Source organism: Megalops cyprinoides, chromosome 15, assembly GCF_013368585.1.
Source record: "Megalops cyprinoides isolate fMegCyp1 chromosome 15, fMegCyp1.pri, whole genome shotgun sequence".
Lineage (NCBI taxonomy): Eukaryota > Metazoa > Chordata > Actinopteri > Elopiformes > Megalopidae > Megalops > Megalops cyprinoides.
The window spans coordinates 18,054,237-18,077,808 of NC_050597.1; the positions used below are offsets into that span (position 1 = coordinate 18,054,237).

Below are 23,572 nucleotides of genomic sequence, written 5' to 3' on the forward strand. Positions count from 1 at the left end.
ATGTGTCATGTGAAGTCAGGGAATGTGATGGACATATTCTTCAGACACTGGGGAACTGTGCAGGGAGGAGAGGGAGAGAGGCTTTGCTTTTCTGTCTGGCAGATGGGCCTAGGACATATTCACTTCCACTCTACCCAGTGAGCAACAGGAGAGGTGAATCAGATTACACACACACACACACACACACACACACGTATACATACACACACAAGATCAGATCTCACTTGCTAAACTTGAGAAGCACTGAGCAGACAAATGTGCGGTTGGCTGCCTCATCTTTTCACCTGCTGAGCACACCTGTGCAGAGTGAAAGACAAAGAGAGAAGAGAAAAAGAGGGCAAGGAAAGAAAAAAGAAGAAGAAAAAAGAGACAAGAGGAAACAACAGAAGAGACATATTCTGAAGAGGATCAGACAGACAGAGCAGAGAGGGCAGGGCAGACCTAGGTCAGGGCATGTGATGGAACAGTGGAGATTCAGACCTTCCCCGCTGTACCAGACTGTCCTACAGTGCTTGATAGTGCTGACCTTATAGTGCTGTCAAGTAAGGCACCAGTAATTAGTTAACATGAGGTGAAGGAAAGGGTGGAGTCCAAACCAGCAGCAACACCGGGAGAGTGACCCCCCAAAAGGCGACAAGGACATTGGGAAGGGAGACAGAGGAGGTGAAGTTGGGGGAGAGGAGAGAGAGTGGAGCATGTTTTAAGGGTGTCCAGGTTCCTGCTCGTTTGGGCCGCTCTCAACTTGCTGCCAGTATGATGCAGCAGATCCTCCGGGACATGTACATCGATCCAGACCTGCTGGCCGAGCTCAACGAGGAGCAGAAGCAAATCCTGTTCTACAAGATCCGGCAGGAGCAGGTGCGGCGCTGGACCGAGTGGGACAGCCAGGGCAGCGGCTCACCGGGTCAGCCGCAGGGAGGTAAGCGCCGCAAAACGGATTAGAGGAGTGGAGAGTAAAGGAGTGTGAAAGGGCTAAACCTGGGGTACGGGGCTAATCCGCTATCTGTGAGAAACAGTGCAGGGAAAACTGCCCCCCCCAGACCACGGCTCTGCTCGGGAGCCTCGTTTAGCTTCGGTGTGAATGTGGTGGGCCTCAGGTTGAAATGCTGTCCCCGAACAGGTGGCAGAAAGGGGGTGCGGTGGCTGCTGGGCTGTGACGGGGACGTGTGGGTGTGGGTGATGGGCGAGGCCCCTGGAGACACGCCCTACGAGCAGATTGTGACGGAGCTGATGGAAGAGAAAGCCAGGCGGCAGGCCCAACAAGAGGCCCAGGAGCTGTGGTCAGTGCAGGGACTGGGCGTGGGCCTTGGGTTCTGAGTACAGGTGAATTTGGGTGGGAGAAGGGGTGAGATGGGAGGTGTAGGGTGCGCCAATGTGTGTGATGGAGGGAGGGTGTGTGTGTGCGTGCGTTGAGCTGTGGAGAATGGTATGTGTGCATGGGAAGGGAGTATTTGTATTTGCTGTATTTTCTGAGGCAAAGATCAGTTTCTTTAATTACATAAAGGTGGAGTAAAGGTCAAACAGGTTGAGTAAGAGGTTAAGCCAGGATGGTCATGAGTTTAAGGATCAGGAGAGAGTACCGCTGTAAAGGGAGGGTCTCCCACTCTAACCCCACCTTTCCACCTGCTGGATCAAGGAGAGCAAAGGAGGCGGAGATTCAGCGAAAGTTCCGGGAAGCGATGGCCAAAGAGAAGGCTCGCTTTGTGGCAGGGAAATGGAGGGAGGAGACAGAGGACAGGAAGGCAGCCAAACTGGAGGAGGACCGCATCCAAGAGGAGCTCAAGGTGGGCGTGGGACATCCTGTGTCAGTGAGATAGAGCTCTAGGTATTTTCCATCCACAGCGATCGATCCAGGATCAGTTTACACACCACTAATCCCACTGAAAACAAATTGTTTCAAACACAGGCGCTCATCCAGGATCAGAACTTTAGGCAGAATCCATCCACACATCCTCACATCTAGATAAACAGCGCCATAAGCAATGGCCCTGTTTCAGCTATTCTGGCTGGGGTTCTGATTTGTTTTGAGATATCTGGTTCTGGGTCAGCACCTGGGGATATTATTTATCTAGAATGAGGTAAACATATCCTCCAGAACAGAGGAGCACTCCAGCTCCTGTGCATCTGTGTGCTTGGATGTATGCATGCGTGTTTGTGTGTGTGCGTGGGCAGCATGTGTATGAGCTTTCTGAGCTGTCGGGGTAGATGAAGCGGATCTTCTGAAACTTCTGCACACGTCATCATGAAAAAAGGGAAGAGATGGGGGGGGGGGGGGGGGGGGGGCGAGACTGCGCATTTGATCCCAGCCAGCCACAAACCTCTTTAGAACCCTGACAGTCCTAAATGATTTAGGACCCCTTAATGAGACCTTCTTAAGAAACTTGTCAGATATTAAAGAGCTCGTTCATCTTTGCCCCTCGCCGTTCAGTCAGCCAGAATGAGAGTGCTGAGTCATTAAGATTTTAAATGTTATTTCTCTCAGTTCCTTTACCCATCTGAAGAAAAGCGAAGCAGGGTGGAAAAACAAAGACAGAACTGGGTCTGGCGCTCCTCTGTTCTGTCTGGGTCTCTACCCTTCTCTTACCTGAGACAGCCGTGGCAAAGAGTGTTCAGACTGCAGTGTCCATTGTAGAGCAGCTAATCCCACGCTGAATCCCAAACCCCGGACACACGCTAATGGTCTTATTTTATGGATTCCTAGCCAGCAGATATCAAGAGGGAGACAGGTGCCACGTTTACACTAGATTCATTTAATCTTCAATGGGACAAGAAGTGTGACAGAGAGAGAGAGAGAGAGAGAGAGAGAGATAAGCGAGTAACCACCAATCATTACTAAATTCACTTATAACCAATTTAATTAGTATATTAGTTCAGATTTGTAGCCATTATTGTATGTTTATGTGTATACATACTGTATGTATACGTATGTGTGCATATTATATGCTTTGGCAATATTTACACAACATATTTCATGCCAATAAAGCAAATCTGAATTTGAATTTGAGAAGATATGAGCATCGAAAGAGACAGGCACTGAGGCAAACAGATTTGAGGGACAGAGAGGGAGAGGAGGGGTGGAGAGAGACAGAGAGGGGGCCATGAGAAAGAGGGATTCAGAGAGACAGACAGAGAGTAAAGTGGTCAGTGGACCCAAGCACAGTGAAAAGCACTGCATTATACGCACACTTACTGTGTTCGGTAAACGCTGACAACACAACCTCATCAGACTCTACAGTGACCCCAGCTGCCTTCGTTGTAATAAAGCAGAACAATGCCACTTAACCTTTCTAATGAGAAACAGGCTCTAAGGACCGCTACACCAGGCTCATAATCCCTGGATCACTTCAGTCGACAAACCACGACCCTACAGCACTGCGGCGGCGTCTGCTCCGTGTTTCACCCACCGCTCCACCAGTAATTTGATTAATCATCTGGCTTTATGACACCAAACGATCATGTGTAGCATGTGTTTAATGCCCCCAGACGGAGGTCCTGCAGAGTGACCTGCGACATGGCGGTGCTGCCGTGTCCCACAGCAGCTGGAGAAGCCAGAGCAAACGATGTGGCTCTGGTGTAGGTTTGGGAGCCATGTACCAGCAGAGAGAGACCACAGCAGCCTCACACACACATGAGAGATATCTCACACATAGAGAGTAGCACTCCTCCCTGTGTTTATACCAACAATACAAATCTGAATTTGAATTTGAGTTTAACACACTTGTTAGCTTTCTGCTAGTTTGTACTTTCCCTGGCCAACCACTGAAACCTGGTCATGCAGCGCTTCTAATATTGTTGACTCCTTATGGTTTTTTGCTTGTGTTGTACTCTACTGCACTTGGAAGTTGCTTTGGATAAAAGTGTCTGCCAAATGAATAAATGTAAATCTAAATGTAACATTGTGTGTGGGTGTGAGTGTGTGATTGGATGAATATGTGTGTGTGTGACTGAGCATGTGTTAATGAATATAATGTATGTGTATGCTACCAAATGAGTGTGTGTGCGTATGAGTGAGTGTGTGAATGTGTGTGTTTTTTTTTTTTTTACTTGTCTCTGATTCTCCTCTCTTTTTCACTCAGAAACGAGAGGAGGAGGAGAGGCAGAGAGGGGAGGAGGAGATCCGGCGTACAGAGGAGAGGAGAGCAAAGGAGCTGTACATTTCTCTGACACAGGAGGAGAAGAGAGACGAGACGGAGGACAGGGAGTGGCAGGAGCAGCGTGAGTGAGGGAGGGAGTAGTACGGGAGCGAGAGAGGAATGGTGGAAGAGTGAGAATGGAGTCACGGAGAGGTGAGAGAGCAACACACTCACAGAACCTCTTCTCGCAGTGCGTCGCTCCAAAAGGGCCGATGAGGAGATGAGGCGCAAGGCTCGCCGGGCGCGGGACGAGTACAGACGCCACTCGCTGCGTGCCATCGAGAGGGGCCGGGTGGCGGGGCTCAGCGGCCTGTTCCAGAGGGCCGAGGCGAACGGGTCGGGCCAGAACCGCAGACACAGCGCCGTGATTGAGCCCTCGTACGCGGCCCAGCCCTCCAGCACCAGGGAGCGCCCAATGGGCCTGCAGCCCGCCGCCCCACCCCTTTACCGCCGCAGACAACAGAGCCGCAGGCACAGCACTGCACTACCCCACACGGACAGGTACAGACTACTACACGCTGATACAGTAGCAGTCAAAAATTTGGAAACACCTACTCATCAACAGGTTTTTCTTTATTTTCACTATTTTCCACATTTTAGAATAATAGTAAAGACATCAAAACTGATGAAATAACACAAATTGAATTATGCAGTGACCAAAAAAGTGTTAAACAAATAACACATATCTTATATTTTAGATTCTTCAAAGTAGCTACAAATATTTTTTTTAGAAAGAAAGTCATATATAGTCAACTTCACTATTTATATTTGTCTAAGAAACAAATTTCAAGCATTTAAGTGTAAGTCTTTATTTCAAAATGTCTTTGAATGCATGTTTCCTGTTATCTTAATCAGTCATGTCCAAACTTTTGACTGGTACTGTACATACAAAAACTGCTACAGCCAGACACAGAAAGGAACATACAGACACTCAGACAGGAATTGATATGCAGAAAAGAACAGAAAAACACTACATAAATGACATTCTGTCCTAATTTCAATTGTATCTATATCTGTAAGGAGGTGTGCAATCCCTTACAATGCATCAAAGCTGGTGCTTCAATGGGAAAATGTATAAAGATAAAGAGTGCAAAGTTGCAATTGTTCAAGTTCATAATCCCAAAAAGGAAAAACGATGGGCCTCAGCTAGCATAAAAGAAACAAACTGATATTGTATATTATCCATGCATAATTAAACACAGATTTCCAATTACTTTGTTAATCACTATGACCCGAGCCTCTTCCTGCACCCTGTAATGTGACCACTATGGCAGTATTTGCACACTCCTATCAGGCATCTGGTCTTAATGCCCCTCCTCCTCTCTCTGCCAGTCCAGCCTGGGTGAGGCCCCCTCGGCCCAGCACTCGGGAGTCCATTCTGCTGTGGTTCAGAGAGGAGCAGACACCGAAACGAGCCGTGTACGAGCGGAACAGCACAGACGTTGCCCCCTGGTTCCACGGTCAGTATCGCAAGCCACCTTCAGGTGTGCCTGAATACTCACACCCCTGCTCCATGTTCTGTGCTGCCCATACCTAACTACCATCTTGCCCTCCACCTAACTTCCCTCTCACTCTACACTGTTCCACTCCTAACTTCCCTCTCACTTTAAACTGCCCCATTGCCAACTGCCCCTCCAAACTATACTGTCCCATGTAACTGAGCTTTTAAAAAATTACCTACACCTAACTTCCCCACACATGAATGCCCCCAGCTCGTAGTCCAGAGACAGTGCAGCCATACTAGTACAATGTTTAACCAGACAGCCTGCAAGCATAATACCCTCAGGGGACAGCAGTACCAGCTGGGAGACAGTGCATGTGTGTACGGTCACGTGTGTGTGTGTGTTGGGGGAGGGATGGAGAAAGAGGGGGCTCCTGAATAATTCACAGACCCCGCTGGGTTAATTAGTGGCGAGTGGCCCTGCAGCTTTGTCCTGTCACAATGGGTCAGAGTGTATGGCTCCTGGTTAAGTGACAGCAGCTCAGATTAATGACTCTGTGAGTGATGGAGACACAGCTGGGCTGCAGGGCACAACATGTGGCTTGTATTGTCCTGGGGAAGAGCCTGCCAGGAACACCCCCCCTCACCACACACACGCACACACACACCATTCACAAACTCTGGGCTTCTGTACAAGTTTAGTTAGTCACAGAAACATAAGTAGTGTATTTACAAATTTATGCTGTCATCATTTATTCACCTGGCAGACAACATTCTCCTAAGCAACTGCACCATCATGCCAACAGTGTGTAAGGCTCCTATAGGAATGGGAAGTCAGATCACGGTACAGAGCGGTCACGGCTCATGTTTCTGCTTACTTCTGACACCGGTCTCTCCCTCCCCTTTTTCTCCCTCTCCTTCCCTCCCTCCCTCCCTCCCTCCCTCCCTCTCTCCCTCTCTCCCCCTCTCCAGGCATCATCTCACGTCAGGAATCAGAGGCCCTGTTGTGGAATGCTGCAGAGGGCAGTTTTTTGGTCAGGGTGAGTGAGCTGATTTGGGGTTATACCCTGTCCTACCGCTCAGCCAGTGGCTTCAAACACTTCCTCATCGACGCCTCTGGGGACAACTACAGCTTCTTAGGTGTGGACCAGAGCCGCCACGCAATGCTGGCCGATCTCATTGACTTCCACAAGGTAGGGTCCGTCCACAAGCTGCCCCTGGGCCTAGCCCACTCAAACACAACCCTATGAGACACTGGTCAAGCAGGTTTCAACATACTGGTGTTGGTCTGTAAGCAAAGGGTTCATGACCTAGACCCTGCAGAACTTAATCCCACTCAAAACACCTCAGCACCGTCTCTTTTTATGGGGCGGCAGTATAGCATAGTGGTAAGGAGCAGGAACTTTAACCTAAAGGTTGCTGGCTCGATTCCCTGCTAGGGCTCTGCTGTTGGACCCTCTGACGAGGTACCTAACCCAGAATTGCCTCATAAACTATCCAGCTGTATAACTGGGTAACGTAAAAAACTGCAACCTATGTAAGTCACTCTGCTAGTGTCTGCTAAATTTCAGTAATGTAATAATTTAATAATGTCTGTTACTACTCGTTACTCTGTAACAAAGGACTCTTCACTCTGAAACAGTGAGGCCTGTAACAAGGGGAGCTCAGCGGGAGGGACAGGGCATGAGAGGTGACAGCCCCACGGTCACATATGGCGCCGTTAACACTGGCAGTGCCACCAGGCTGCAGACTGCGTTGTTTAAGCAGCACACTGCCTGCATGGGGACCCCCTGCCCCAGGCATTCTGCCCTAACCGTGTGGCCGTGACCTGACTGTCTGAGCTCCTCCGCATCTGCTCCTGCTCTGGTCCTCCCAGGGAAACACACAAGAATAACACAGGGTTTCCTTCCTCCTGCTGACAGTCAGCATCACATCCAAATGAGAGAGAAAAAAAAACAAAGATATCCACTGCAATTACAATCAAGAAACCATGTTTTATTACTTCCAGTAACGAGCATATTTCATCTCTTAAAAAACACCAAACGGATTAAGTATTTGTTTCCTAGATACAGAATTATGCTCCAAGGTACAATAAAACTGGTCCATGAAGGCTTGGAGATCAAATCAGTTTCAGTGAGTGGTGACTGTCGGAAGGTAGAGACGCCTGCCAGTCTGACTAATGTCTGTCTGTCTGTCTGCAGGAGGAGGTGATCACTACATCAGGGGGAGAGCTCCTGCAGGAAGCATGCAGAAAGAGGGGCTCCTCTACAGATTATGGGGGTCTGTTGCCATGACCCCTCATCCCTTCTGCCTTCTCCTCTTACCCCTCCCTGACATACCCACTACAATTCTCTGTACATGAACTGACCAATCTCTCACCCCCTCCTCCAACATTCCTCTGGACCCTAAAGCCGGCCACTTCTTAAGCCCCTTATGACATTGCACTGCACCCTAAACTGCCCAGAGCTTCTGTGAAAGAAGCACAGACATCCCTCTCCACGTGATAAGCGTGATGTGTGTTCAAACAGACAGACTGGCTCACCATACAACCGCGCCATCAGTCTCTCACAAAGGGACCCAAAGTGCTGTTAATGTTTTCACCCCCCTACACCATGCAAACACCCTGAGTGCGCGAGTGTTCTTGACATGGTGTGGCAGTCTGGCTGAGCTGGACCTGACACGCAGTGCAGAGTATGTACCACAGATGGATTTGGCCCTCACCTACACGTCAGGTGCTCCCATGTAGACAGAACTACAGACTTGACGCGGGGCGTACCGATGGAGCTCGTGTGATGGATGCACAAACGGGCTCTCATCTGCACTGGCTCAGTGCACCATTTCACACAGCAGGAGGGGGAAACACCTAGAGTGACTGCCACAAGAAAAAAACCCATTCAATCCACAAAGCAGAGCCATTTCACATATGCAGTGCATCCTGTAATCCCTACCAAACAGCAATAAAGCCTAAGGTCTCTCTAACTGCACATGCAGCTGTCCATAATTTTTGTTCCCTTTTTGCAAATGTATTGAACTGTAAACTCCTGCTTAAACCAGTGCTCTCGCGGTGTGGTTGTGTGTGGCGTGTGCTTCTAGTTGCGTGCGGCAGATTCCCCTATCTGTGGGGTTCACCCGCATCAGCGGAGACACGAAGGCCCTCGGACTCTGCAAAGAGGCCTTTACCGATGCAGTCGGTAAAGGACACCCCGCCGTGCCTCCGACAGGCGCTGCGGCAGCCAGGAAAAGGGAGGGTGACAGCTAACAGGGCTTCACTGAGGGATGGAGTGTTTCCGTAATAAGAGGGGTGATTAGTGCCATTGAACAGCCAATGTGCTTCCTGAGGAAACAGAGAGGGGATATCAAACGGACGTCGGGGGGTCGGAGGGGGGCGGAGTAGCACCAGAGCTGGCCCGTGGTTCTCCTCCCATCCCGGGAGAAAAGATCCAGTTTCCTTGTTTTCCACTGCAGTCCCTGGCTGGCTTCACCAGCGAGTTTCCATGCAGGGGATTGCCTTACGGTCTCCACGGGCGTAACCGGAGCCCGGCCTCTCGGGCGGCTTATTAGCGCTCTGCGATCCACAATGCCGTGGCCAATGAGACGCTCCCTTTGCAGGCGCCGTAACCAGTAAACACAGCTTGAGCTCCTGCAAGTGGCTTTAACGACCCGGCAGCTTTCATATTGTCCTCACTGCATGCTGCAAGAGCCACTGTAATAATGAGCTTCCGTCAATAACCCTGTGGGCTGCCTTTGTCCTTCGGAAGCGCTGGTCCACACTGCGCTGCTGAGGCGGGTTTGAGCACAGCTTTGCCACACAGTTTGTGGTGTTTTTCTATTTTGGGAGGGAAAAAACACTCATGAACTGTGTGGCACAGAAGACGAAATAAATACTGTAAACACCAGCCTCATCAATGATTTGGTCACTTGTCGTTTCACAGCGGATAACGAGACAGAGGCTGTAACTCATGGGGAAGTTGGAATTTTTCCTATCGCTGCTCCAAGCAGGAAACACTGATATGAGATGACGGGCTGTTTGTCTGCTTTTACTCTTCAGGGTTAGGTTTAGCACACGCTCCTTCACCTCCCTTAATGGAAAAAATAGCCTCATTTAGTTTTTTTGCTTTAATCTGCTGCCTTTTTTTCTTCAAATGCAATCATGCCTGGGCTTCAACTGCATGTCTCGGCATTGCCATTAACCTACAGTTCTAAGACCTGCCTTTAAATGGCCACAGCATAGATCTTGTGCAGAAACCTGCTCATTATCACAGCATGAGCCAATCAGACGCTGCCAGTCTCTCCCCAGGCTGAGCTGAGATGAGTCACTGCTGTAATATTCTATCCATTGGCTCAAGAAGACTCCCTTATTAAAGTGCACTGCCCTGAATTTTCACAACTGGCCTGCAAAGAAAAACAAACATATACTTTCAATCACCTCCAGGTCTGAATAAAGTATTTTAAAGAGTTATTTTCTAATTTAATAGTTAATTTACCTTACCTACTCACAAATCCGTCTCTTTACTAACATACAAGTTCCTACTACCAGGGCCTGAATGTTCATTTTAACCTGACAGAAATGAATGAGAACAGATAGATGTCATTCTGCTCCCAACAGCAATCCATGTGCTTAACACCCTGACACTGCATCTTGTTCATCCAGATTCACACTTCTCAAGGCTCCAAAAGCAGGAACACAGGAAAATGTCAATGAAAATTCATGCTTGAAATTTCACTCTCCCAGAAGAACTGCAAGAGCTGCCGTAAACAACAGAACACCATTCGAACTTTTCAGCAAATTCTTGACAGGTGGAAAAAACATTGTAATCATAATATTATGACAAGCTACCAGAGGCCACTGTGAACACCAGAGGGCTCCAAACCACCAAAGCAGGTTTATGTAATGGTTTGAATATTACGTGATTACCTCAATCTTCATATGTAAAGACGTAACGCTCAAAAGAGAAAACAGAAACAAGTTAACTGAATTTATGTCAGTGTTAAACAGCATGCCATGAGCAGGTTGTCACATGACATTTCTCTTTTATATCTGACCAATGTTGCATGTGATCTGGTATAAGTACACTGAGATCTGGGATAACAGAAATTTATGCTTCTGAAGCAACAAATAAGGCATCAATTTGTCTATCCACACAACCCACAGTGAGCCCGGAGTACACAGTGTACTAAGAGAGAGGCAAGAGGCCTGCATCTCCCTTCCCCACTGCTGTGTCATTCAGATGGAATACAGGAAAATGACTTACTTCCACAGTATTTGTAAATTAATGGCAAGCTTCATGATAAAGCAAATGAGTCAACATTCAGAGGGCTAGAAAAATCAAAAGGCTGATTTTTATTGTAAAACATGCTGACAAGAAATGACATTATATTTACAAAATATTCCAACTTTAAGACACAGATCTGTTTCATTTTCTATATGTCTATATATGTAACAAAGGTCCCTTTTGTCAAAATTAGAGAATGTCTTCCACAATGCTTCTTTGGACACCCACATTGGCAGAGAACCCTTCAGGCACTTGGGGTGCCAATGACATTATCTGGCACTGTGTGACATCATGTTAAACAAAGTAGAGCTCTACAAAAGAAGACTGATGGGAAGTGAAGTACATACCTAGCAGCTGTAGACTACATTCACACCCATTCTAGACTTCGGTTCCCATCAGCACCTTGGGACAGGTTAACCCTGCCTGCTGTACACCCCCTGGAACCATATCTTTCTGCAAGAAAAGTATTCCAGACGCTCTTGCAAATCAAGCTAACTAACAAATACTATGGAAGAACAGTCGAGGTCGGTCTCAGACAGGGCAGTCAGGCTGAAAGGGAAGACTGAGGCATATCTGTCACTGTATGAGAACTCTAGCCTTGGAGACAGACAGAAAGACTGTCCTCTACTGATGACCAACAGATGGTGGGGAATCACACAGCTTTTACAGGTCATTAACAATTTGTCAACAGCCGTACAATTATATCTTTGACAAAGCAGTTTTTGTGTAAGTGCATATGTGGGTTTTTACAATGGTATTAGAGTTACTGCTATTCCTTTCCTGGGCTTTATTTCCATGTTGGGAACAGGAAGGTGGTTGTGATCTTACCTGAGCACTTACACTGGCTGTATGACTGTCTACACCTTCTCTCTCTCAGGCCTTGAGTGGCTCAGTGTTACAGGGGTCTGCCTGTTGCTGAAACTTTATCACTACCTACAGTGAGTCAGACAGCTAAAGACGAACCCCCCTGTACTGCTCAATGTCACCATGGAAACACTTCAGAACTTCAGCTGCTACATCACGAAGATTCCCGATCGGCTCCAACATCATCATTATGACAGCAACCTCACTCATCACCGCTAACCCACATTTACTCTGTTGCTTCAGCTGACTAAATATGTAGTCATTCCTACCACTATTTTCTTTATTATTCTAATGATTATTACTATTATATCATGTAGATGTTCCAGTCCAGTAAGGTGGCTAATTATTAACTTTCTGACAGAGCAGTCACTATGTAATTACACATAATGCAAACCGAATCTAAAAGGCCGTGAGCTCTCTTAGGAGGCCAGCCTGCGCTCAGCTCTCCTACTCTTGCCTGATACTGGAGCATCTCCTGTGACAATGTTAGCACAGCCAGTTGCACTGCAGAGGAGTCTGCCCTTCCACCTCTTTCATTCAGATATTACATTTACAGCTATGAAATCACGATTTCCTGGTCACTGTTGTATTTCTCGGATTCTGCCTGGGTATGTAGTGTGACTGTGCTCCTACCTGGTCAGATATGCACCCTGCATGGTCCCAGTGCCCACTGGACCAGAAGGCAAGAAAGAATACTCTCTCATCTTCCAAAATGGGACAACCAGGGTGAGGGGCAGGAGCAAGGAGTGTAACAACTGTATTTCTTCTAAACAAAAGGAAGATGTGTCCCACCCCTAAAGAAGGCACAGAAGGTTCTTGTAGGCCATTTTCCGGATATATTAAGACCTGGTCTTTATGATCACGAGTTGATATAGGCCCTACAGAGGTGAGACCTGGCCATAAGGCCTGGCTGCTGTGGAATGAAATGGAATGGAATGATCAGTGCTGTGAGGTCATGAGATGGTAACAGGGTGCATTCCTGATGGGTTATAACTGTAGACAAAATGAACCCCATTTAAGTTGAAGTGTCCACACTGCTGGCTTTCCTACAGCAGAGAGCAGGAGACCCCAGGAATGAAAACCAGTGCTCTTTGGAAAGGTGGGTCTTCACATTCACTCCCTGCTCTTTGGAGATCATGAGATGAGCAGTTCTCACTTGGTGAAGGGGAAAAAACATTCACCATAACAAACAAATAATAATAATGAAACAAGGCAAACAAACAAATTGCAGTTCTTCACTTAAAATCCATTTGGACTCCAGAGGAAAAAACTCTTCCAGAAACATTGTCCATTCCTATCTCTGGCGTATACAGTGTCGCTGTCCCCCTGGTGCAGCAGTCCCCAATGAAGCGTGAGGACAGACAGAGAAGGCTGGCCGTAGCCGATGAGAGCAAAAGTTTGGGGACAGTCTCTGTCCAGCACAGCCCTCTGCAGACCAGAGGTTTCTGATGTCTCAGTAATAACTGAACTTGACCTTCTCAATGTCACTGATCAGTGTACGTGCCAGGAAGATTCCCATCATCTGCAGAGAAGGCCGAGGAGAGGCATGAGGAACCATACAGAGCAGTGCTTACACATCATCCGGTACCAGCACGCAAACACAGTGTGCACCAAACATACCAAAACAGCACATCCCAAACAAACACACCACATCCCATACACACACGCCACCATCCCACACAAACACACCAACATAGCGTGTCCCACACAAACATAACATGTACAACACAAATACAGCACGTACCACTCAAGCACGCAAACACGGCACATCTCAAACCAAAGCAGCTTGTCCTACACAAACACAGTGCGTCCCACACAAACACACAGTGGAGAGAGCCATACCTGCAGCAGTGAGATAACGATGAAGACTCCAGCCACAATGTAAATGTTGCGGGGTAGCCACTCCTCCAGGGCGGGGATACAGCCTTTGGTGTAGATAGTGTCGCTCCAATCACCCTGAAGCAGAGACAGAGGTTATCACACAGGCTTCCTGTTCACAGCCATCTTAATCCAACATTCTGCCCTGCTGCCAGGTGATAACTCTACCCCCACACATACATACATCTACAGTACTGCTCCACCAAAACTCCCATCCGCAGATCAAACCCTTTTAATACACAAGATGCATTGAAAAACACCAGTTTATTTAGTAGTGCAGCACTATACACAGTGCCTCAAGTACAAAAGGAAACGGTAGTCGCATGTCCAAACACTGCCCAATGACAGATATATCCTACTGCACTGATGTAGTCATGGTGCATGTTGTGTATTAATCTGCATATTGGCTGTACTCTTTCAGCTATGCTGTTGTACTTTTTTTATTTTTGATTCAAGTTTTTCTTTTCTATACCAGAAGAGACCTTTGGTGTACTCTTTCTTGTTTTATTCTTCTGTACTATAGCCAACACTCCTTTGGCAGTACATCACTATATTAATCATCAGAGAAAATAATAAAGAATACAGAGTCTAAATCAGGCTCCCAGAGTAGATGTAAGTTTAAACACTGGGAGACTGAGCAAATACATCTTACAGAAGCTGATGTTTTTGTTACTTATGTGTGGTTTGTGAGGATGTGATGGAAATCTGCCTTCAGGTCAGGTACATAACACTCAGTAACAGGGAAAAAGTCACCTTCAACCGTGACAGAACTTTAGTGCGCTTTGAGTCTGAGCCAGAACGTGTCTCAGTTTCAACAGAAGAACACTAAACGTATTTACCTTTTTAATTCTGATATCGTAGCCACACTGCGTGTTCACAACCGTGTCCTGTGGAAACGACCAGACAGGGTCAGCACAGCGCCGCACAGGCAATGTCAACACACTCACACAAAAACAGAGACTGCCGTGTCACACAGACTGTGTCAAACAGGCACACAGTGTCACGCATGGAGCCAGGAGCGTCACACAGTGCTGCAAAGAGAGCACGGTACCAGAGCGAGTGAGAGAAACAAGGGGAGACAGAGAGAGAGAGAAAGAGGGGGAGACAGCACGGATGTGGCACTGACAGATGTTGGTGAGAGTAATATCTTCACTGCCACAGACAGCAGAGACAGAGACACACACAGAGACACACAGACGGCTGAGTCACTCACTGCTGGGTCACTCAGGCAGCATGAGAAGGGCACTCCACAGCGCTCCCTGCTGGGGTTCTGCTGGGAGCAGTTGAAGTAGACGTTCAGGTCCCAGTCACTAGGTGTGTTGGCTCCGCAGCAATGGTTCTGTTATCAAAGAGGATTCCTAAGAGGCTGACACCCTAAGTTTCTGCTGTTATTACAGACACATTCTGTAAAGGCGTGTGCTTAAAATAACTCAACCCAGGCCACACCCAAAATGACTCAATGCATGTGAGACTACAGCAATCTATTACTGTAAATCCTGAAGGCTACACTGAGACTACAGCACATATTACTTTAAATCCTGTGAACTACACCGAGACAACAGGATGTCTATCTCTATAAACACTTTATATTGAGAATACAGTAATTCTGTAAAACCTATAAACCTCTGCATAATCTAGAGCCAATCTATGCGTGCAAACTCTGAGACTATTAATTACTACTCCTCTAAGCCCAGTAAGTAGCCATTGAAAGTGAATCTGAACACCACCGCTCTCTGAGGCACTGAGTGTGAGCTTCCTCACCAGCCTCTGCAGAGAGTCAATGAGGTTTTGCAGGTCGATGTCCTCCCTGTAGGCTTTGACATTGGCCAGGAAGAATTCGCTGATCCACTCCTTCAGGGGCTCCTGGAAGACGAAGGCGAGCACGGCTGCCGTCAGCTCCAGGAAGAAGATAAAGCCAATGACACCTGAGAACTGAGAGGCAGACGAGGCACTCCATTACCGACTGAGCATGCGAGTGGTTAACCATGATGCAAATCCTGCTCGGTTCCACTCCCCATCACTGATGACAGCAGGTCCCTTTGATAAACCTCATCAAAACCCATCCTCAACCCCTGATGGAATCAGAACACATTTAAAGACAATACAGCACAATACAGGAGGCACAAAACATTAGCTTCATTCCCACAAACCCCTTGCTGTACACTACTGATTGCGGGGCCTTTTCCTAATAAAGCTACAGAAGCTAACCAAGTGTCTCCGCACAGACATGCCATCTGAAGTAGGCACTATCAGGTGAATAGTTTAGGTTGCTGCGGTTAAACAAAAGCTCCTCTTCCGGTGCTTTGTGTTAAACGGAGCATTCTCGCACATGGCACATTCAGACCTCCATTAAAGGCCGCGCCTGACTTTGATTGCAAAGGCTATGGGCGTGTCTGAAGCGCCGAGCGCTAACATTCTCCTACCTACCAGCTATTGAGAGTATTAATAACGCTGCGGCGCCTTCAGCGTTTCAGTACTGTGGCATTACTGCCTTTCAGCACCAGCAGCCACTGAAACACAGGAGTGCAGACGCATGCATGAAAGCAGACTGGGCTCACTGCATTTTTACTGATAAGGCAGGCCAACCTTTTCTCTGCCGTACCAGACAGAGGCTCAAACACCCCAGCAGGGGGCAGTATAATGGGCCATTTGAGAAGCAGAACAGAACAGGGAGGCAAAAGCAATGGAGTGAGGGGTGGGGCAGAGATTAGGCGGAACACAGGGGCGGGGTGGGGTGAAAGCTGAGTTCCCGAGGTAGGAAGGGCCGAAGAAAAGGGTTAGACCATGACTCACAAATTTGAGCAGGCAGATGTTCTCCCTAAGCGCGCCCACGCAGCCGGCAAATCCCAGGATGAAGGTGACGCCGCCCACCGCCAGAACCAACCAAACCGGGTCGAAGCCATGCAGGCGCGTGACCTGAGTCAGGTCCAGCAGCACACCCTGGTGGGGATATGAGGTAATGTAACCTGACAATGAAGGTCATCTTTTTCCTCTTCTCACATCAGCAGCAGAGAGGGACCAACTCAAACACTAATCTTTTCAACTGCAGCAAAGTAATCAACTGCAGCAAACTTAATCGCAAAAGCAATCTGGCACTTAAATAATGGTGGAGTTACAACTGAAAAGCTGGCTTCTGACTACGGTAATGTTTCGTAATTAAATGATAATCAAAGGGAACACACTGTATAAGCACATTACAGACCTTCCAGTCCCATAAAACTTGAAGAGTGAAATTATCTCAATGGTCTGCAGCTCATCATTGACAATCACACTTGAACAGAGCTAATCATCAAGAGGAGCTTTAATTCTCACAGAACAGGGATTCTCTCAAACTTCTGATTAAAAGCATTCTCACTCCATTGCACAGTATGCACTACAGAGTGGAAATGAAATGCAATTAGCATATAAACATTTAAGGCTACAATATTAGAGGGGTGGAGACTGACTCCAACAGCAGTGTAAAACAGCGTCAAAGGAACTCAGAATGAAAGTAGATGCCTGGAATGAAAAAAAAATTTTTTTAATGCTTCTCATACATTACTCACTGTGCGTTACCTTGTTAACACACCATCGATAAGTAACCAAACACCCAGATACTTGTAAACATCACTCAGAATTTTTGTGTTGACAGGTTTAATCTGTCAACCCATCTGTTTCATAGTTCATTGCTTCATTTGGGCTAAAGTAGAGAATTCCTTGGAATAAAACTGATGAGGAAGGTGGAGTCTCGTGCACAAGGACGTTTGCATGGCAGGGAACATCAAACAGCTTACCTTCTCACTCCAGGCCCAAAACCCGATAGCAATGAATGCCGCTCCAGCTAGCTGCAAAATTAAATGAATGCATGAATTTATGTATGTATGTGTGCTCACTAGGCAGAATGAGGGCAAGGCTCAGAGAGGACCAAAGGCCATTCTTCACCTCTGCACAACAGACAGTGGTTTCACTTCCATGAGCTGCTCTGCAGCCCATGGTCCACAGACAATGGAGGGAAAAGAGTTCAGAAGTCAGAGGACCAATTATTCACCACTAACTTCACTAAATGCTTCAGTAGTGACCCTATCACAATTCTCAACGAGGAAGATTATAATAATCTGATGGCAAATTTAAATGATGACCTGGTTTAAAAGTGCAGTATCTGTGCAGTCTTTAACACGCTGATGGAAACAGCCCAGTCGCGCTTCCGAGAATAGCAAAAACAGGAAGCTAGGGTGACAGGGTGCAAGTGTGGTTATCGCAGGTTCGAGCTCCACCCTTGCAGTGCAAATGGTGAGGTCTCACTTCACCTCAGCCACAGTTTCTATGTTTCCTGTTGACGCAGACAAGGGCCGGCAGGAAACCGACGGCTATCACTGGGCTCTCTAACAGGATGTGCGCCTTTTGCGGTCATATTCGCATCTCCCATACTGGCAGAAAACAGGGAGATGGCAGAAGAAGCAGCAGCAGAAAGTCCTGGCTTACACAGCGGAATGAAAGAAACATTGCATACGACCATCAAATCAGAAACGTGTTAATGGAAACCTTACTGGGTCTAAAAAATGAAAGTTGGATTCTATCATGGTCAAAAGTGTTTTTCCACAATGGCCTTGCTGTTTCAAGCTGCCTGTCACCCTGGTACACTCCCTGTACCCTGGGTTTATGTCTGTTGATTGGCTACTTAGTAGGACACATATCCATTCAGGACTCATGGACCAGCCCACAGAGCCATGGAGTTCAGACAGAGATACCCCACACGACAGCAGCCGCTACCATGAGTTATGGCAGGGGTCCCAAGTGGCTCTGTAGGCAAGGTGTTCGCTTTGAGCGCAGACTCATCCCTACTGCTAGGGTTCAAAATGGGTTGTGTCATTCACTGACAATGACTGGGATCTCACACTGATGGAATAAATTTGCTTTATTGTGCCAGGCACATGGGTGGTTAGGTTTGCCAGGGTTTCCTTATCTTACTGGTCTTAGCCACTCTCTGTTTTGTCAGATGTCTATGACCTGCTTGGATGACATCAGTGGAATATCACTTATCCTCCTGTGAGCACCCACTTCACTTGGCAGTGTGCCAGTATATCAGAGGATTGCACCCATCTCACTTCAGAGTTAATCAGTCAGACAGACCTGAGGTACAAGTGCTGATTCCAAAGCAGCTTTGAGGAGGAAACAGCATTTTAAAACACAATTACTGCAGGTGAACTATGGAACATGTAACAAAGAGATGCTCTTAGGCATGAGGAAGAACAGACTGATTTTCATAATACAAGGTCGCTGTGCACTGACTCGCAATCTGGGTGCCATGTCAGTTCCTCAGAAAGTCGTTAAACCACACTGCCGCATGCAACATGGCTGGTTTCCTAGAAGGGCAGCCATTTTTACTATACCCTACACTCCTCTCTCCCACTGCTCTGCCTCAGGGCATGCAGTCTAAACAGGTCCCATGATATACTATTACATGTGAGTCAAACTGCAACTAGTGCAGAAAACAGTCAAAACATTTTAAATAGTGCGCATATATGTGACTTGTTTTCATTTAGCAGTGGGCTGCATACCACCCCAAAGGCAGTACCACATCTCCTGCATTGTGATCATTCACAATGACGTTTTACTTAAATGTTTAACTAATTGTCATGTTAGAAGCATATTCACTTTACATTTACCATTTACCCTTGGAGTCACAAGCTACATTTGAGAAGATATTTAGAAAAAAGAAAGATGTGCACCCTTGAAAAAACTTGACACATAAAATTCAAGTCTGGAAAAACTGAGGAATTGCTAGAACAGACTACACATAAATCCTGTCTATAGTGTGTGCTTTTTGATTTCTTTCGATAAAGCACAAATGGCATGACAGCCACTTCAAGATGAATGACAGACAATGTATGTTGTGAAGAGAGACTAAAATAAACCACAATGCGAGTCATCAACCTAGGACACCCGCCAACTCACTTGTTCTCATTACCCATTACTCACCCAGAAGATGATGTTGTAGCTGAACATCAGGTACTTAAAACAACAGCTGACCTCTGCAGTCTCATACCGGTAATAATGCATCTTTTTCCTCCTGTGGACAGAGAAAGGGAGGGAAGAAAAGGGAAAAGGTCACTGGGTCTTCTCATACCAAAGAGTTGAGAATAAGTGTAGCTGGGATTGATCTGCACTTTGATGGGACATCTCCAGGGGTCACAGGAGGCTGCCTACACAGTTGTAGTTGGGCCAGATGTGACACTCCTTTCTCTGGAACAGGCAAATTCCAATGCCTCACTACAGTGAAGGCAAAAAAGTTTTCAGTTGCTAACTTCCAACCTACAAAAAGGTTACCATAAGACTGTCCTGTTTGCTAAAATATCCACATGATTTGGCAAAAATGTTTATGTTTATTGCTATTCTTCTATGTAAAGTACCTTGTACTAAATCTAAGATTGGTTGCTTTAGAAATACATTCCATTATCATTACTGCTGTTAAAAATCAGGTTTACAGTGTAAACAAAAAATGGAATTGAAAACTGACAGACACAGAAGTGAAATGTTACACACTACACTTACTCAGAGAACATGCTGAGGTCATAGATTAGGTAGAGTGGGGGACAACAAGGAACCACAAGGTAAGAAAAAGAATACAGGCAGTGTCTCCTTTAACACAGAACTCAACGATAAAGCAAGTATGTGGTGTAAACTGCATTTGCTGTACTTCTTGGTGAAATCCCAAGTTCCATGATTACGTTTTTAAAAGACACATTATGTTGATTGGTCAAATGCAGTATTTTAAGTTAAAAGGGCGCAAGTCCCAAACAAAGCAGCCTTAACATACATAGTCCTCCCAAACTTTAAGCACACTTTCTGTCCAAGATGCTTCAGTTACCCAATGGCAGCTGAGGCCTTTCACCTACAGTAAAAAATGGGAAATAAACTGTGGTTTACTGGTCAGCTTTCTCACTACGTTGTGCATAACAGTTGTGGCATCAGTGGCTTGTTGAAAAGCTCCTAAAACAATAATTTACTACTGCAAGTGCTACCTTTTCTTAATAACTACCCTTAGACTTGCTTAAGCAAAGGCAAGTGGATTGCACTGTGATTGGCTGTTTACCTCCAAATGCCAGGTGGCTGAGTATTACATAGGCCTACAGGCTTACTACCATGCAAATGTTTCATGTGAAATTTCATTAAGACATGTGTTCATACTTTTAAATGTATGTATGCTCTAAAATAAATAATGTTTTAATATAACAATTCAGTGTTTTGGTAATTAATTATTAAATACACAATTTTTCACAGCTGGTGAAAATCAAAAAAAGAAACAGGCAGAGAATTCCCTAGCTCAAAAGAATACCACCTTTCTGTCAGCGGTATGCTGGAAGTAGTGCTGCCTCCTGTCTAAGGTCATGAATTATCCATTGTACATTAAATGATGCTAAACTGACACAGCTGCCCTGAATTTACAAGCAACCTAGCCACAAAAATGTTCAGCAAACACCTCGAAATGCATTTCTCCACTAGCGCATACTACCGACAAGATATTTCTCTCGAAAATTTGGCACAAAAGGTAGGCTATGTGATGCACAGAACCATCAGTAAGAATGACTAGATCGCAACCCCTTTTGTCAATGAACTCAAGTTTTCTTGTTTGAGCCCAGAAAGTCGATACTACCGTAAGAATGGTGGCATGGTGTTCCCCTGGTCTGCCAGAGACAGGTATCAATTGTGTTTCTTTGGCAGAGCAGGGTACTGAAATCCAATACAAATTCCCAAAAGCGGTGCAAGGGACGTATCTGAGATAGCGTTAGCAATGTAACTTTTTTATAAATCGATATACACTGCTCATGTTTGTTCAGTAAAAATCAGCCAACACTTAAACCAATCTAAAAATATGCACGGTAGTTAAACTGTCGAATAGCTCTGAAGGCTTCAAGCCAAGAAAATGCTGAGAATGCATTTATCTTGCCAATCGTCTTGGCTAGCGTGACGTCATGGCCCCTCTGCGAAACATTCGGCTACATTCTGGGGTCTGATGCAGCGCTTCACTGTGTTATCAAAGTGATTCAGACAGGGTCTAAATATACCCACCCTCTCCCCCCCTCAATCACAAAAAAATTAGCGACCCAGTTCACGCACCATAGAAATTAGGATATAGTCAATTCAAAATAACCAATCCATCCTGACATCAACTTCATAGTTGTCTTACTTTCAGCTGTAAAACCAATGTAACTGTTGTCCCTTTATTAGAACATTTTTCGGGCTAAGTTAGAAGGTATATTTTACAGAAACGACTCTTGGTTGATTTAGCAATCTTTGTGCTTCTCACAAAAGACAACAGGTCTTTCGCAATAGTTAACAGACAAGTTAACTAGTTAGGATGACTATGCTAGTTAAGTTAGCTCTGCAGCAATAACACTGCCATCATCGAAGTCAGAGCAAGTGGAGTTAGCTAGCTAGCTAAATCAACAATGGAAAAAAAAAAAAAAAACAACTATCGTTGGCCAGATAAGTGCTAATCAAATTTAGTTATCTAAGCGTTACACGGAAACGTAACAGCAAGCTTTCCTGCTATGCTGAACAGAATACTGTCGAGAAAATTAGTTAACGTTAACTAAACATCCAGCTCTCCCTAGCTAAACCCGATCAGGGTCTCGGTAATGCAAATGGTAAACAAAAACAACCAGAGAACAGCGGGCAGCTAGTTAGCTAAGGTTATCTTGCTAAAGTTACGCTACTTTATTCCAGAATAATGTCAGATCGATACCACGCGATCTTGTTTGTGACACATCTAATGTTAGCTAACTAACTTTAGCTTCCCACTCGCTCTCGAAAGAACTTGTGTTGTGTAGCATGCTAAGTTAGCTAACAGGCTAACTAGACATAGCTCGCTAACCGTAGATCAAATCCCCAGCATCTTGTCAAACCGGAGAGTCAAATTTTTAGTTTTCACTTACACTTACTCTCGAATCTCAGACCTGATCTGAACCTTATCTTCGTTTATTACAAACTCCCATCCGCGACATTCACCTTTTTGTTCATGCACTCCGCCTTTGCACTGCAGTTTGAAAAGTCTTTGGAGAGTTTCGCTGTAGTGACACGCTTCCCGTTCAGGACACGCCCAGCGTCTTTTCCGTAACGCTCCAGCCCTCCAGGACGCGTTGGCGTAAATCAAACAAAACCAATTTCCTCACGCGTTTAGAACGACCTGTGTCCATACTCTGCAAATATCACCAGTTTCTATTTGAACAGAAATATCCAAATAACCACGTCTAAGAACTTTCTAAGAAACTTGCTACGACGGTTACTTTGATCAGTTTCCCATCTTTTTTCACGTACAATTAATCTACGATTTTCAGCAGTGTAGGCCTACTCACTTTGAACAAACAGCACGTAATACAACAAAGAGTTTTGCTACACTCGTGGCTCTTCTTTTCTGTGAGGATGTCGTACGCTTGTCCCTATTGTTTAGTGTCTCTGCTATTTTGTATTTTCATACCATGTAATGCCATGTAAGAGCTAGATTGAAATTCATGTAGCCTTTGTCACCTGCGAGTTGTTTAAAAAAACAAAGGTTGACCAGTCATTTCCGGAAATCTCCGATCAGGGCACGACATCGCGGCAACGTTATTCACGGTGCCAAATGGCAACATTGTCTTAAAAACGTTGCTGGAAAGTCACAAGAACGTCGCCAGAAGGTAATGTCGCGGAGACCAAATGAGCACTTACTGGCGACGTTGTTGCAACATTGCGTGTTAGCTGGGTAGATGATCGCCATAACGTCACAAAATTAGGTTGCCGTTACGAAATGGCACTTTTCACTTTCCGCGTTACCGCCACGTCCGACTTGACGTTGCAGCAAGCAACCTAAATTTGGTCATTAAATTACGTTGCGGCAATGTAACCATGTTAACTGGGAGCCTCCTGTTCAAAATTATTATGTCACATGGAGTGATCGCGTAAAATGTTGATTTGATGGATAATCTATAAAGTTCAATATTGCTTTGACAATACTGCCCAGTGAA

The 23,572-nt window shown here is 46.0% G+C and overlaps 2 protein-coding genes across 4 annotated transcripts; one reads left to right on the forward strand and one right to left on the reverse strand.

Moving 5' to 3' along the window:
* Positions 1-753: 753 nt before the first annotated feature.
* On the forward strand, positions 754-7,868 carry sh2d4ba (SH2 domain containing 4Ba). Its single transcript, XM_036547502.1, has 8 exons — positions 754-919; positions 1,121-1,280; positions 1,637-1,784; positions 4,077-4,215; positions 4,325-4,634; positions 5,466-5,593; positions 6,547-6,767; positions 7,776-7,868. The coding sequence occupies exons 1-8, from the start codon at positions 754-756 to the stop codon at positions 7,866-7,868; spliced, it is 1,365 nt and encodes a 454-aa protein (XP_036403395.1).
* Positions 7,869-11,813: 3,945 nt separating this feature from the next.
* tspan14 (tetraspanin 14) lies at positions 11,814-22,621 on the reverse strand. Of its 3 annotated transcripts, none has more exons than XM_036546850.1 (9): positions 22,578-22,621; positions 19,548-19,638; positions 17,363-17,413; positions 16,383-16,529; positions 15,351-15,521; positions 14,803-14,928; positions 14,429-14,476; positions 13,554-13,667; positions 11,814-13,233 (listed from the first exon to the last, which is right to left on the reverse strand). In XM_036546850.1, the coding sequence occupies exons 2-9, from the start codon at positions 19,626-19,628 to the stop codon at positions 13,165-13,167; spliced, it is 807 nt and encodes a 268-aa protein (XP_036402743.1). In that variant the 5' UTR covers positions 19,629-19,638; positions 22,578-22,621; the 3' UTR covers positions 11,814-13,164. The 3 variants fall into 3 exon arrangements, with proteins under 3 accessions (XP_036402743.1, XP_036402744.1, XP_036402742.1); XM_036546851.1 differs by having other exon boundaries at positions 22,511-22,613; XM_036546849.1 differs by lacking the exon at positions 22,578-22,621 and adding an exon at positions 22,505-22,577.
* Between the last annotated feature and the right edge of the window lie 951 nt (positions 22,622-23,572).